The following is a 15,967-nucleotide window of genomic DNA, read 5'->3' on the forward strand; positions in this document are numbered from 1 at the left end:
CCTTAGTAGTCCATAGGGCATGGGCCACACCGGGTTGCCACATTGTTTTGTGTTCCACCCATATTTAGGGCGTAAAAGGTGGAGTTAGCTTTTAATAATAAAACTAAAAAACAGTACATTTTTAAATAAAGCCTAACTTTCTATAAAATAGCAAATACCACTTGTGTAGTTAAGAAGGTAAAATTAGAATTAATTTCTTTTGTTTTAATTGTTTGGTTCTTTGCCACAGTAGCATTTATATCATGTATGAAAAGAAAATGTTTCAAACGCTAAGATTTACAATCCCATTATTAACCAAAGGTATCACTTTAACTAAATATGCCGCTAAAGGGGTGTGTGTGTGTGTGTGTGTGTGTGTGTGTGTGCAGGGCTGGTGCAAGGATCTTTGACACCCTAGGCGAAACCTAATTTTGCCGCCCCCCCCCCCCCCCCCCCGGCTGCGCCCCTGACTCCACTTTACCCTGCCCTTGCTACACATGTGACCTATCTGACCCCCTGACAGATACACTAATCCACCTGACTCCTACTTCCTGCACTACTCACATCACACTGACCCCTACACTGACCTACCTGATAATTACACCAACCCACCTGGCACCTACACTAACCATCACACTGACACCTACACTGACCATCACACTGACACCTACACTGACCATCACACTGACACCTACACTGACACTCACACTGACCATCACACTGACCATCACACTGACCATCACGCTGACCATCACACTGACCCATACGCTGACCATCACACTGACACATACGCTGACCATCACACTGACACATACGCTGACATATATGCTGACCATCACACTGACACATACGCTGACACATGTGCTGAACATCACACTGACCATCACACCGACACATACGCTGACCCATACGCTGACCCATACGCTGACACATACGCTGACCATCACGCTGACACATACGCTGACCATCACGCTGACACATACGCTGACCATCACGCTGACACATACACTGACACATACGCTGACACATACGCTGACACATACGCTGACACATACGCTGACACATACGCTGACACATACGCTGACACATATGCTGACCATCACGCTGACACATACGCTGACCATCACACTGACACATACGCTGACACATATGCTGACCATCACGCTGACCCATACGCTGACCATCACACTGACACATACGCTAACACATACGCTGACACATACGCTGACACATACGCTGACACATACGCTGACACATACGCTGACACATACGCTGACACATACGCTGACCTATACGCTGACCCATACGCTGACCCATACGCTGACACATACGCTGACCCATACGCTGACACATACGCTGACCCATACGCTGACACATACGCTGACCATCACGCTGACACATACACTGACCATCACGCTGACCCATACGCTGACCATCACACTGACACATACGCTAACACATACGCTGACACATACGCTGACCATCACACTGACACATACGCTGACCATCACACTGACACATACGCTAACACATACGCTGACCCATACGCTGACCCATACGCTGACCATCACACTGACACATACGCTGACACATATGCTGACACATACGCTGACCCATACGCTGACCCATACGCTGACCCATACGCTGACCCATACGCTGACCCATACGCTGACCCATCACGCTGACACATACGCTGACACATACGCTGACCATCACGCTGACACATACGCTGACACATACGCTGACCATCACGCTGACCCATACGCTAACCATCACACTGACACATACGCTAACACATACGCTGACACATACGCTGACCATCACACTGACACATACGCTGACCATCACACTGACACATACGCTGACCATCACACTGACACATACGCTGACCATCACACTGACACATACGCTGACCATCACACTGACACATACGCTGACCATCACACTGACACATACGCTGACCCATACGCTGACCATCACACTGACACATACGCTAACACATACGCTGACCCATACGCTGACACATACGCTGACCATCACACTGACACATACGCTGACACATACGCTGACACATACGCTGACCATCACACTGACACATACGCTGACCATCACACTGACACATACGCTGACCCATACGCTGACCATCACACTGACACATACGCTGACCATCACGCTGACACATACGCTGACCATCACGCTGACACATACGCTGACCATCACGCTGACCATCACACTGACACATACGCTGACCATCACGCTGACACATACGCTGACCATCACACTGACACATACGCTGACACATACGCTGACCATCACGCTGACACATACACTGACCATCACACTGACACATACGCTGATCATCACACTGACACATACGCTAACACATACGCTGACCCATACGCTGACACATACGCTGACCATCACACTGACACATACGCTGACCCATACGCTGACACATACACTGACCATCACGCTAACACATACACTGACCATCACACTGACAAATACGCTGACACATACGCTGACCATCACACTGACACATACGCTGACACATATGCTGACCATCACGCTGACACATACGCTGACACATACGCTGACCATCACACTGACACATACGCTGACACATATGCTGACCATCACGCTGACACATACGCTGACACATACACTGACCATCACACTGACACATACGCTGACCATCACACTGACACATACGCTAACACATACGCTGACCATCACGCTGACACATACGCTGACCATCACGCTGACACATACGCTGACCATCACGCTGACACATACGCTGACCATCACGCTGACACATACGCTGACCATCACGCTGACACATACGCTGACCATCACGCTGACACATACGCTGACACATATGCTGACCATCACGCTAACACATACACTGACCATCACACTGACACATACGCTGACCATCACACTGACAAATACGCTGACACATACGCTGACCATCACACTGACACATACGCTGACACATATGCTGACCATCACGCTGACACATACGCTGACACATATGCTGACCATCACGCTGACACATACGCTGACCATCACACTGACACATACGCTGACACATATGCTGACACATACACTGACCATCACACTGACACATACGCTGACACATACGCTGACCATCACACTGACACATACGCTGACACATATGCTGACCATCACGCTGACACATACGCTGACCATCACACTGACACATACGCTGACACATATGCTGACCATCACGCTGACACATACGCTGACACATACACTGACCATCACACTGACACATACGCTGACACATATGCTGACCATCACGCTGACACATACGCTGACACATATGCTGACCATCACACTGACAAATACGCTGACACATACGCTGACACATACGCTGACCATCACACTGACACATACGCTGACACATATGCTGACCATCACACTGACACATACGCTGACACATACGCTGACACATACGCTGACCATCACACTGACACATACGCTGACACATATGCTGACCATCACACTGACAAATACGCTGACACATACGCTGACACATACGCTGACCATCACACTGACACATACGCTGACACATATGCTGACCATCACACTGACAAATACGCTGACACATACGCTGACCATCACACTGACACATACGCTGACACATACGCTGACACATACGCTGACCATCACACTGACACATACGCTGACACATATGCTGACCATCACACTGACAAATACGCTGACCATCACACTGACACATACGCTGACACATATGCTGACCATCACGCTGACACATACGCTGACCATCACACTGACACATACGCTGACACATATGCTGACCATCACGCTGACACATACGCTGACCATCACACTGACACATACGCTGACACATATGCTGACCATCACACTGACAAATACGCTGACACATACGCTGACACATACGCTGACCATCACACTGACACATACGCTGACACATATGCTGACCATCACACTGACAAATACGCTGACACATACGCTGACCATCACACTGACACATACGCTGACACATACGCTGACCATCACACTGACACATACGCTGACACATATGCTGACCATCACACTGACAAATACGCTGACACATACGCTGACCATCACACTGACACATACGCTGACACATATGCTGACCATCACGCTGACACATACGCTGACCATCACACTGACACATACGCTGACACATATGCTGACCATCACGCTGACACATACGCTGACCATCACACTGACACATACGCTGACACATATGCTGACCATCACGCTGACACATACGCTGACACATACACTGACCATCACACTGACACATACGCTGACCATCACACTGACACATACGCTGACCATCACACTGACCATCACACTGACCTACCTGACTCCTAGTTCCTGCATTACTCACACACAAACTCTCTCCATACAGCTCAATGTAGATCAGGGAAGAACCACCCTCCTCCTTACCTCTGCTCTTTGATGCTTCAGCGACCATAATCCGGGCCTCTCCTCAGCACTGGGTGTGCAGAATTGTTCAGGAGTCCACGCCAGCGCCGTCCACCCACTCCACCTCCACGATGTCCCTCCAGGCCAGCGCCGTCCACCCGCTCCACGATGTCCCCGCCGGGGCCAGGCCAGCGCCTTCCACCCGCTCCACGATGTCCCCGCCGGGGCCAGGCCAGCGCCGTCCACCCGCTCCACGATGTCCCCGCCGGGGCCAGGCCAGCGCCTTCCACCCGCTCCACGATGTCCCCGCCGGGGCCAGGCCAGCGCCTTCCACCCGCTCCACGATGTCCCCGCCGGGGCCAGGCCAGCGCCTTCCACCCGCTTCACGATGTCCCCGCCGGGAGGGAGGTCAGCTGACAGACCTCTCCGCTCCCATCTCCGCTGAGCCCCGCCCCTCCGCTGCACTCACAGAGACACACAGCGCCGCTCCACAGGGACAGGCTGGAGCAAAGGAGTCCCTGAGCGGCGCTGTGAGTTAAACCCATGTGAGCACAGCGGGCGCTCAAGGGGAAACATGGGGGATTGGTGGCGCCGGCGGCACACCACCGGGAGCGAGCGATCAGGAGAGGAAAGCTGACCTCACCCTGGACAGAGGCCGTAAGTGCGCCCTAGGTAGTAGTGCGCCCTAGGCGGCTGCCTACTCCGCCTAGTGGTAGCGCCGGCCCTGTGTGTGTGTGTGTATATATATATAAATTCTTTGCTTTTTTTTTAACATTGTGCTCTTTTCTCTTCAAAGGTGGGGGCACACTGTTGTTTGATGGACTGCCTAACTCAACGACCGTTCAGGAAAACACCCCAGCTGGCACCAAGGTGTATTCATTCTCAGTCAATTCTACAATGGGTTTATTTGTAACTCCTGAAATAATAAACACTAGTCCTCTCACTACAGCCTTTAGAGTTGATTCCAGTCCCCCCCTATATTATGTAAGTATTCCTGTGTAGCAGTTTTTTTCTCTTTAACTAAAGCATAATGAGCGGATATTACTCAAACATTTTTATATATATATATTTATTATAGCAAAAACTAAAAAAATATTGTTTTTTTTCCAAACTTTTTTTGTTTATAGTGCAAAAAATAAAAACCACAGAGGTGATTAAAAACCCCCAAAAGAAAGTTCTATTTGTGGGAAAAAAAGGATGCCAATTTTGTTTGGGTACAGTGTCGCACAACTGCACAATTGTCAATTAAAGTGACACATTGCCGTATCGCAAAAAAAATGGCCCGGTCATTAAGGGGGAAAATCTTCCGGAGCTGAAGTGGTTAACATTAGTCTTTCTTATAACAGTGATGATCACTGTTATAACCAATAGATTTAGCTGTCATGTATGGCTTTAATTCATGTCTACTATTGTTAACTGTGATTGGCTACAGCTAATCACATGGTAAAGGGTGCTAGGCCCAGGTACAATGTGATAGCTGTGGGCCAATCACAGCATCACAATAGTACACAATTAACAGTCATGAATGGAAGCCTTGTTTACATTGTTATCATGTGGTCACTATGACCAATCATAGCAAGCAGCTAGGTACCATGGGGCACGCTAGTATGCATGTACTAGGCTATGTACGGGTACGCCGCCTAGCCTGTAACTGTCGTCCCATTCACAGTAAATGTACTATGGTTGGATGGCAAGCGGTTAAACAAAATAGCTGTTACAACTTCCATAATTCTACCCTCATAGTTTCTCTTTAAAACACCCTTTAGCTCCAGTCCAAGTGTGTTTAATACAGATCCTAAAGCCTCCTACTGCTACAAATATGGTATTCTGATAACTGTATGTGTATAATACATTTAATGAAGCTAATGAGTATATTAGATCCTTTGTTAACTCACATGACTTCTTTTTATATTTCTTCATACAGTATATTTATATTCATAGGAATGTCATATTTGTTCAGCATTAAAAAATACAGTGTTGTATGGTATTAACATCAGCTGCATATTAATAAATGTTTTAAAGATGTGATCCAGCGAAATTGTATTTTTTTTAAAAAAGACAGCAGCTACAAACACTGTAGCTGCTGACTTTTAATAAGGACACTTACCTGTCCAGGGCACCCGCGATGTCGGCCCTGCTGAGGCCGATACGTCCCTTGTATCGTGTCCCGGCGCCGCCATCCTCACTAAGGGAAACAGGCAGTGTAGCATTGCGGCCCGTTTCCTACTGCGAATGCACGAGTGGCGCGGCGCTTTATGCATGGGGCGCGCTGTGTTCTGGAGCACATATATTTCCCAGAACACAGCGTGCCCCATTCCCCAGAAGACAACTTGAAGAGGAGAGAAGACTGAAGATCACTGCGGAGTAGGAAGAGGCAGATTATGAAGACTGCCTTGCAACAGGGGTTTCTGGTAAGTTAAAAATAATTTTTTTCAATTTATTTTTTATTTTTGAAGAATATTAATGCTTTTTTTTTTTAGGGTGGCCCTCCACTTTAAAATGAATGTTATATTGCTATATGTGTACATGCGCTGTGATGGTAGGAGCATGCTCTCACTCTGTTGCAGGTAGTCGTAACTGGCAATCCAGTCCTTGATTTTGAAACAATGCCTAATAGCTTTGAGTTGCAAATATATATGGAAGACACGTCAGGAACAACTCAACTGCAAATTTTAACTGTGCAGCTTACCAATGTCAACGAGCCTCCCGTGTTCCTGGGCAACCTGGCAAATCAAGGTGTGTATCAGCTTTAGCACTCATTCATGTCATAACATATGTGGTAATGTTCACTGCCATGTGATTTCACATAAAAAGTCTAATTTAGTTCACCTAAATGGAATGCAGGGTAAGGTATTCAAAAATGCAGCATGTTTAATTGTTATATAAAAATATCCTCCTGTACTAAAAATCTAAATTATATGAACTCTATAAGTGTTAGCTGTGCCAGCACTTTATGTGCTGTTCTAACACAAATATATCAACCAAACAAGCAAAAAATTAAGTGAAAATGTAATATATACTTAATATATCAATAAACATATAATCACCTTAGAGAAAAACATACATCAGTGATATCACATCACAATAATAAATGAAACATCATAAAAGTCTTCCATTATATGATATTGTAGCTTTTTAAAATGTGACCCAAAAGTATGCAATGTGCTCTTCAGTGCTCTATCTTGTGCTGTTCCACGTGAATCCCACATGGAAAATATTGACACACACCACCACTCCATGGTCCTTTCACAATTTATAATTATAAGTGTTAATAAATTAGAGTTAAAAAGGAACTGCAGTCTACTCACATAATTTGTAATAAAAACATCTTTGCTATTCTGAAGCTTCCCTCCAACCAGTTTGCATATTATTTGATATATACTGTGGTTCTGTACTTGCCAAATATGCTGCAGAAAGCTCCCTCCACTGAGTCTGGCTGCATCCATTTTAACTGTGGGCAGCTGAAACTGCTGCCTGTTCACTTCCTGGATTTACACAGACACACACAGACGCACACCTCCAGCTCTGAAGCCCTGCAGCTCTCATTGGCCCTCTTATGACTCACCCCACCTTCCTGGCAAAGGTTAGGAGAGTGAGAGAGAGAGCTGTGCATGATGTCATAAGCCTAGGCCAGGTATGGCGAACCTTGGCACCCCAGATGTTTTGAAAAACTACATTTCCCATGATGCTCGGCTATACTGCAGAGTTCCATGAGCATCATGGGAAATGTAGTTCCAAAACATCTGGGGTGCCAAGGTTCGCCATCACTGGCCTAGGCTTTAACCAGACAAGAAACAGGAAGTTGGCTGTATAAAGTATTTACTGGCAGAAAAAAAAAATGTTTTACTATCCAAAGTTAAAACAACAAGGGCAGAAGGTTTAATACATGGAAAGTTGAAAAAATTACTGAAGGTCTGCTTTATAGTGTTACTAAACCCACAAGAGTAAAATCAGTCTGTATATGCAGTAAAGCATTCTTGTTATACTGCCTGTGGAAAGTAAGGGGTTAATCCACTGCATTGTGTAAAAAGGCTGTTTGATCCAGTCTTCTCTGATCCTCTCCTCCTTCCACTGCCCCCAATATATTTCCTGATAATACAGAGCCAGGGGACAAGCTGCACATGCTCAGTTTGGTGTGTATTGCTAAAGAGTTTTTTTTTCTTCGGAGGGTGCATGTGATCAGCACAGGGCCAATCAGCACTGTCCAGATAGAGGGTCAGGGGACCTGCAGCCTCATAAGGCAGTCAGAGTAGAATTAAAACTCCTCCTATAAGCTTTAACCAGACACTGATAGAAGTCAGAAGACTGCTATATACTGTTGATGAGAAAAATTATTTAGCAGTTCATATTTACTAAAATCATTGCATTTCCAAGTTCTGTGTGGTGTGGGAGACCAGTTGTAGTGAATCCAGGGTCCTGGATTTAGTAACACTTTCATTTTATTTATTCTCATATATTGATGTAGCACGGAGGTCATATAAATTATATATATATATATATATATATATATATATATATATATATATATATATATATATAATGTTAGTCTATAAATAGCATGGACTCTCACCTAAGGTGAAAGATTTTTATGATATTTTGTTTTTCACAAAATGCTGTAGCATTTCTGAGAATGAGAATGTGCTCCTTTTGAAATCATTACAATGAGTGAACAGTGAAGCCTCAAGAAGCCTATATGCATTGTATTTATCAATGCATAATAAACATTGTATTTTTCTACCCATTAAATAAGAACAAGATGATTCTGAGCAACTTTATCAAGCCTGGTTTTAGGATACTGGTGGTGGTTTTCAGCAGCACAGTAGTGTGATTTAAAAAAAAAAGCCCTATTGTAGCAAAATGTTTCTGTATGGCAGTACATTGTATAAATCAATAAATGTGTGACCAGAACATTTGATTATTTACAGGATAAAGGTACAAAGCTATCATTTCTGGAATCTATATCAATTTATATTTAGCGTACAATTCATTTTTTTTTTTTAGTTGTTACAGTTTACATCGTAGAAGGATCACCTATGGGACCAATATATCAGGTTTTGGCATCTGACCCTGAAGATCCAAATTCTCTGCAGGCAAGTGTCTGTGCGTTCACAATATAATGACACAGAGCAATCATTTCCTTTACCTAGGAAGTGGAAAGTTAATAACAAAACATTCTTTTGGAGTTATAAGTGGAATTGAACACATTGTAAATTAAAAACAAAATGTACAGATAAGTATACATAACATGGTTCTATAGGAACCATGTTATGAACCACAAAATCATGACATTTAAAGTGGTTGTAAACCCTTACAAACCACTTTGACCTACAGGTAAGCCTAGATTAAGGCTTACCTGTAGGTCCAAGAAATATCTCCTAAACCTATATGGTTTAGGAGATATTTGGCCGAAAACAGGCACCGCTGTCTGCGGCGCGCAGGCGCACTGAGCGCGGCATTCTCAACGACGGAGCTGCCGCGCGTGTCGGCTCCCGTGCGCATGCACGGCATCATCGCGGCTTCGCCGAGTGACAGCGGCGGAGCTGCGAGACCCCACCAAGAAGATGGATGCGGCGGACTACAGGGGACAGCGGCGACTTCGCTGGCTCCTGTGTCAGGTAAGTGACACATAATGGACTACTATGCGATGCATAGTAGTCCATTATGCTTTGCCTTTGCAGGGAATGAAAGAGGAAGTAAACTCATCAGGGTTTACTTCCTCTTTAAGGGGAAAATGCTGCTTGTTATTATCCAAACATTCAATTTTGAATTCCTTAATTAATAAGTGCCATTTGCATTATCTCAGTATAATCCATGTCCTGTGTTTTTTTTTTTTTAAAGACTAGGCTTTGCCAACGAATACCCTAATTAGAGCGGAACTCCAGCCATTTTATTTCTCACTTTGGGGAAGGGCTACAACCCTGGTCAGGTTTTCATTGCTGCCCTTGTAACAATTTGGGAGATGTTAGAATACTTTTTTTTTTAAAACATTTATTTTATTTTTAATGGTTAGTGGGGTAAAAAATTCAAAGGAGCAGGATAATACATTTTTCTCGGAAGGGAAGGGAATACAGCACTAAACTGGCACAATTTATTACGTAAAGTACAATATAAAGCAAATGGAACTCACAAGCGGGTGAGGGGGAGAAAGAGGATTGTAATGAACTGGGAGCTGTGTGGTAGTCCTTGGTAGAGAAGAAAGCTGGCTGTTGTGTGGAACAAGATGAGCCTGGAGTCCATGCAGGGAGACCAGTGTCAGGGATATACAATGTAATACTGACATGTAATTACACACATAGTTTGGACTTGATGGACTTGTGTCTTTTTTTACCTCACCTACTATGTAACTGTGCAGGCTGCCCTGTGTGGCCATGATGGTATTCCAGAAATCGGATGTTTGCCCAATGATGATGTGTCCAGCTCGAGTAGTGAGAGGAGCTGTCAGGCTGATAAGGTTAAGAACTTCGAGCTCAAGGTTATCTGCTGCTGTTTCTAATTAAAAAGTGTGAATGTGCATGCATGCTGGAAGCAGACACTGACACGTGTGTTCAGTATGATCACTTCCTTATCACTGTTTATTTGCTGAGCGGGGCTAATGTTTTATAAACAAAGATACGTCATTGCTATGTCAGTCTAATGCCTTGTACACATGGTCGGACATTCCGACCACAAAATCCGTCTAATTTTTTCAGACGGATTTTGTCCTAAACTGGTGTTGCATACGCACAGTCGGACAAAGTTGTCGGAAAATCCGATCGTTCAGAACATGATGACATTCGTTCGTTATGACGGGACTACGTTGAGGCTAGTAGCCAATAGCTTTGGTCTCGTAATTTGATCTGAGCATGCGTGGCACTTTGTCCGATCGGAATTCTCTACAAACAATCGGAAAAAGTCAAATCTGATTTTTTTTGGCGGAAAATTTGAGATCCTGTCCTCAATTTTTTTCTGTCTAATTTTCCGACGGGAAAAGTCTGACAGAGCCCACACACGAACGTATTTTCCGACAATATAATCCGTTTTCCGTCTGAATTTACGACCGTGTGTACAGGGCATTATAGGTACATCTCATTGGTTGAAAATACAAGACAAGACTTGATGCTTGAAGCTTGATTGAAGTTGGTTCTGTCTTCTTTTCCACATTCTTCTAATGTGTGGGAAGCAGCGGGTAGCAGTCATTTTAGTAACTAATCTGTATACTATATAATGAGTAAGGAGTTGCATAGAAACATGTATACACATAAGCAAATTGACATTTTCTGATTATCAGTATGTACATTACATTCCTCTACAAGTCCAACCACTGTGTGAGCCAATCGGGATGCATTTCGAAATCTATGCCTCCTTCATCAGCCTGGGTAGGCATAGCTTTCAAAACGATTGGCTCACACAACAGTTGGACTGACAGCTCCTCTTACTAATCCAGCTGGACACATCCTCTTTGGGCGGACATCCAATTTCTGGATATACCATCACAGCCACACAGGGCAGCCTGATGCTGGTCTCCCTGCACGGACTTCAGGCTCATCTTGATCCCCACCACAGCTGCCTTTCTTCCCCACCAAGGACTACCACACTACCACACAACTCCCAGTTCATTACAATCCACTGCGGAATGTCATCCTCTCTCTCCCCCTCACCCGCTTGTGAGTTCCATTTGTTTTATATTATATTTTACTTAATAAATTGTGCAACACTATGCCGGTTTGGAGCTTTCTTACCTACCCTTCCTATTTTACAGATTGTGGATTTCCAGCCCACATATGAAAGCAGCCTTGACAAGAAACCACAGTGTCAGCCATTTTCTACCAATTGACATTTTTATTTCTATACCTCCGGGAATAAGTATCGTTCAATACTTCTTTTTTAACCTGGTATATGACATTTTATCACTATAGGATGGTCACAGTATCATCACTGTAGTGTTTTTTTTTTTGGTCATATCCCTAATACATTTTTCTCAACTGAGCAAAATTCTAACTGTGAATGTGGTTTTTGTTCAGGAAAAAAGTTACAAAGAGCCATACATATTGTAATGAAATCTGTTTAATATGTCTGGGATGCCATTGTAATAGCAGGTCTAAATGAAATTTTAAAGGCTTTCAAATAAAATTAATAAGCTCAATGATGACAAGAAAGAAGGTTCTTGCTAGAATTTTCTTACAAACATTTGTATGAAATTCTATTAATGTATGTGCCAGCTTAAATCTGCCCAAAGTCAGGGAAATGTCACCTTTAACAGTTGTCAACAAAAAGCAGGCATTCCCATTTGGAGATTTCCCCTGCACTCCTCTCCCTGTAATTGTTGCTTGTCTAGACCAGACTTTTTCAACCAAGGTGCCCAAACACCCTTGGGTGCCTTCAGGTTTCTTCAGGGGTGCCTTCGCAAAATGCCCACAAATTGCCCAAAAATTGTACACAAGCCAGCAAATGGACAAAGCCTGTCTTTTAGTTGCACAAAGCCACATATTTTCATTGTGCACATTACAACCTTACAGCTGCCAGTGTCCTAACAATCAATGACATAATTGGTTGATGAGGAGGATCTCAGGTACCTGCATAGCTTCCTATATTGCCCCTCCCCTGCTCCTTTTCATCAACAATGGGGTCACATTAGCTGATTGAGGGAGTAAACTGAGGTAGAAGAGAAATGCTGAAATACTAGTCAATACCAGTGTGCAAAGGTGTATTTGCTTTGGAAGAAGTTGTCTATTCTAATGTCGAGTGTCCTATGTGTGTGGATGTTGCTGTGTTATGTAAAATGATTTGTTTTGCTTTTTAAATTTTAGGGTGCCTCCAGATTGTATGCAATTTTAAATGGTGCCTTGACTGAAAAAAGGTCGAGAAAAAGCTTTACTTTTAATAAACCAATAAGTAATATCCTGTGAAACTTCATAGTTTTTGTATAACAAACTGGGAAAAGAACACATGGGTATATGTATTATCAGCAGGCAAATCGGAGACATTCTCTTGCTTGTATTATACCGAATTTGCCCCCATTCTTTCTGCACACTGAGGAAATTATTGACATCCATGATGGAAGCAGAGGACCAGTGCTGGTGAATGTAAATGAGGAATGAGCTGGGGGGGGGGGGACTGTGCAGAAGAGGATCCATTTTGGTTTAGTAGCATTTGTTATATTATTAATAGTGTGAATTTAATTTGGACTTGGATTGCCTATTAATGAATATGTCACAGATATCTGCAAATTCAATCCGATCTGGCAAATGTGCTTTATAAATTCAGTGGATAACCTGACAGTTGAATGTTTGGTGTATGAGTGTTGAATAATCTTTAAATTAATAATCTGCTGGTTTTTACATTTGCCATATGGTTAAAAGTTAGAACTATTTACAATAACCCATGTCATAAATGACTGTTAATGGCTGACTTTACCAATGACAATAAAAGGTATTAATTTGAAATATTTTGCAGTTGTCACTAGCTCCTGCTTCTGCCCCATTTACTCTACCATCTACTGCCCCGGGAGACATTCGTTCTACAAAAATATTTGATTATGAGACTGACCCACACAGGTAAACATGCAGAATTCATTTGTTTACAAAAATAGAGGTTCAACCTGTATTCACACCTGAGCAGAGCATATTCCAAGTGATTTTGAAACTTTTTTTTAGGTTAGATTCATACTGTTGTGATCAGATTTTCATCCAATTTTCAGTTTAAATTATGTAGTGCAAATTGGATGTGATTTTCACATTCTGTGGGGCCAAAATCTTGCTAAAATCACACCAAAGTAGTACAGGAACCTTTTCCAAAATCATGCTGTGCTGAGTTGCATTGATGTGAATGGACACCATTCAAAACAATGTGATTTCCTTTGTCATGCAATTCTGTGCAACTCAATTTGCATCTGAACTCGTACTAGTGTAAACAGAGCCTTAATGTTTTATGCATATTTTACAAGCATCTTACAAGCTTTGTGCAAGTATTTTCCATTTGTCTAAAGGTTTAGGCGGTTATTTTCTGAACTGGGCTTTGAAAATTAATTTTTCAGGTGAAATTCATGTGTACCGCGTTTACAGGCATGTGCACTGAAGTCTATGGTGGGAAAATGCCTGAATATGGTAAAAAAGAAAATGTACTTTTTTTAGCCAAGGGCAGTGACGACAAACCTTGGCACCCCAGATGTTTTGGAGCTACATTTCCCGTAATGCTCAAATACAATGCAGAGTGCATGAGCATCATGGGAAATGTAGTTCCAAAACATCTGGGGTGCTAAGGTTCGCCATCACTGGCCTAGGGCATAGAGCAGGAGGTGGCTGTACACATGTGAACAGGGACAATTTGAAAGAATGGGATTCTGCATGTTAAGTGTAGTCAGGTGTAGGGAAACAAGCGGAAAAATGCTCAAGTGTGAATGGGGCTCATAGAAAACTTTACCATGAACACAAATAAACACCATCTTTCTTTTAACCAGTTACACTTTGACTGTGACAGTGACGGACTCAGGAGGATTGTCTGCAAATGGGAGTCTGATAGTCTATATAACGAATGTCAACGATGAAACACCATATTTCACTACGTATGTACCTTGGAAAAGAATGACACAGAGCAAATTTTTATAACAGAAAATTGTATTGTGGCAAAGATATAATAATAGATATCAACAGTAGTATCTGTTGGGACAATCTTTGTGAGAAAGCCAGGCATTTGTCAGAAATGGTTGCCTAAATATTTCTCTTAGTACTTAGTAAAAAAAACACTAAGCATGCTACATATACAGACTGCCCCTGGCATCTGTAAAAAGGGTCTAAGACACTTTTTAGAATTCCAGAGCCCTTCCACATGACAAATGTTGGTGTGGGCAACAGAATCTGGAGCACACACTGAGTGTGGAGGCGCACTGGGAGCGGAGTTTCCATACGCACACTCCTACCTCAGTACAGCAGCTTTCCTTCAACGCAGTTCTGTTACTGGGTGGGGCCTGATGGGGATTTACAGACACTAATTTCCTATCAGGTCCACTCTCTTTGTTATTGACAGCTGACAGTGGACAGATCTTTAGCCAATAGACAGCCTGCTATTGGTTAATTAATCCACTTACTGTCTGCTGTCAAATACAAGTTGTGTGTGGACCTGTTAGGGAACTAAAGTCTTAGCTTGCTCATTAGGCCCTGCCTACTGCAGCATCATTGGTTATTAGAAGGTTGACGGCTGTGAGGCCAACAGTGCCCTTAACAACCAGTGACAGGGAGGGAGTAGCAACTGCGAATATGCCACTCTGCTACACTGCAGATAGGGATAGGCACTCTGCTTGTCTCTCTATACCAGTTAAGGAGGAACTCCAGTCAAAATGTATAAATAAAAAAGGAAACCTGTAGCAGTTATATATATTGTTAACTAGAATTATTTTAAACTATTCTGTGTTTACACTTGAAATTTTTTTTTTGTGTAATGCTTAGATATAGTGTGAAGGCAGCCATTTGTAGTAAGGGCAGGTAAAGTCAGTGGCCGGTCTCTTCCTGGAACAGCTAGATACATGCTGCAATACATAGTAAACTGC

At 43.3% G+C, this 15,967-nt stretch overlaps 1 protein-coding gene across 1 annotated transcript in view; it reads left to right on the forward strand.

Moving 5' to 3' along the window:
* CDHR3 (cadherin related family member 3) overlaps positions 1 to 15,967 on the forward strand; it is a 73,223-nt gene that overhangs the window by 16,484 nt on the left and 40,772 nt on the right. Inside the window, exons 2-6 of the mRNA XM_077472705.1 lie at positions 5,243 to 5,430; positions 7,014 to 7,182; positions 9,448 to 9,536; positions 13,879 to 13,979; positions 14,882 to 14,986. Coding sequence (XP_077328831.1) covers positions 5,243 to 5,430; positions 7,014 to 7,182; positions 9,448 to 9,536; positions 13,879 to 13,979; positions 14,882 to 14,986 — 652 coding nt within the window. The remainder of the gene's footprint in view (positions 1 to 5,242; positions 5,431 to 7,013; positions 7,183 to 9,447; positions 9,537 to 13,878; positions 13,980 to 14,881; positions 14,987 to 15,967) is intronic.

The sequence above is a fragment of the Lithobates pipiens genome, unplaced genomic scaffold (assembly GCF_037356315.1).
Source record: "Lithobates pipiens isolate NorthernLeopardFrog02 unplaced genomic scaffold, aLitPip1_a1.2 Scaffold_8, whole genome shotgun sequence".
NCBI lineage: Eukaryota > Metazoa > Chordata > Amphibia > Anura > Ranidae > Lithobates > Lithobates pipiens.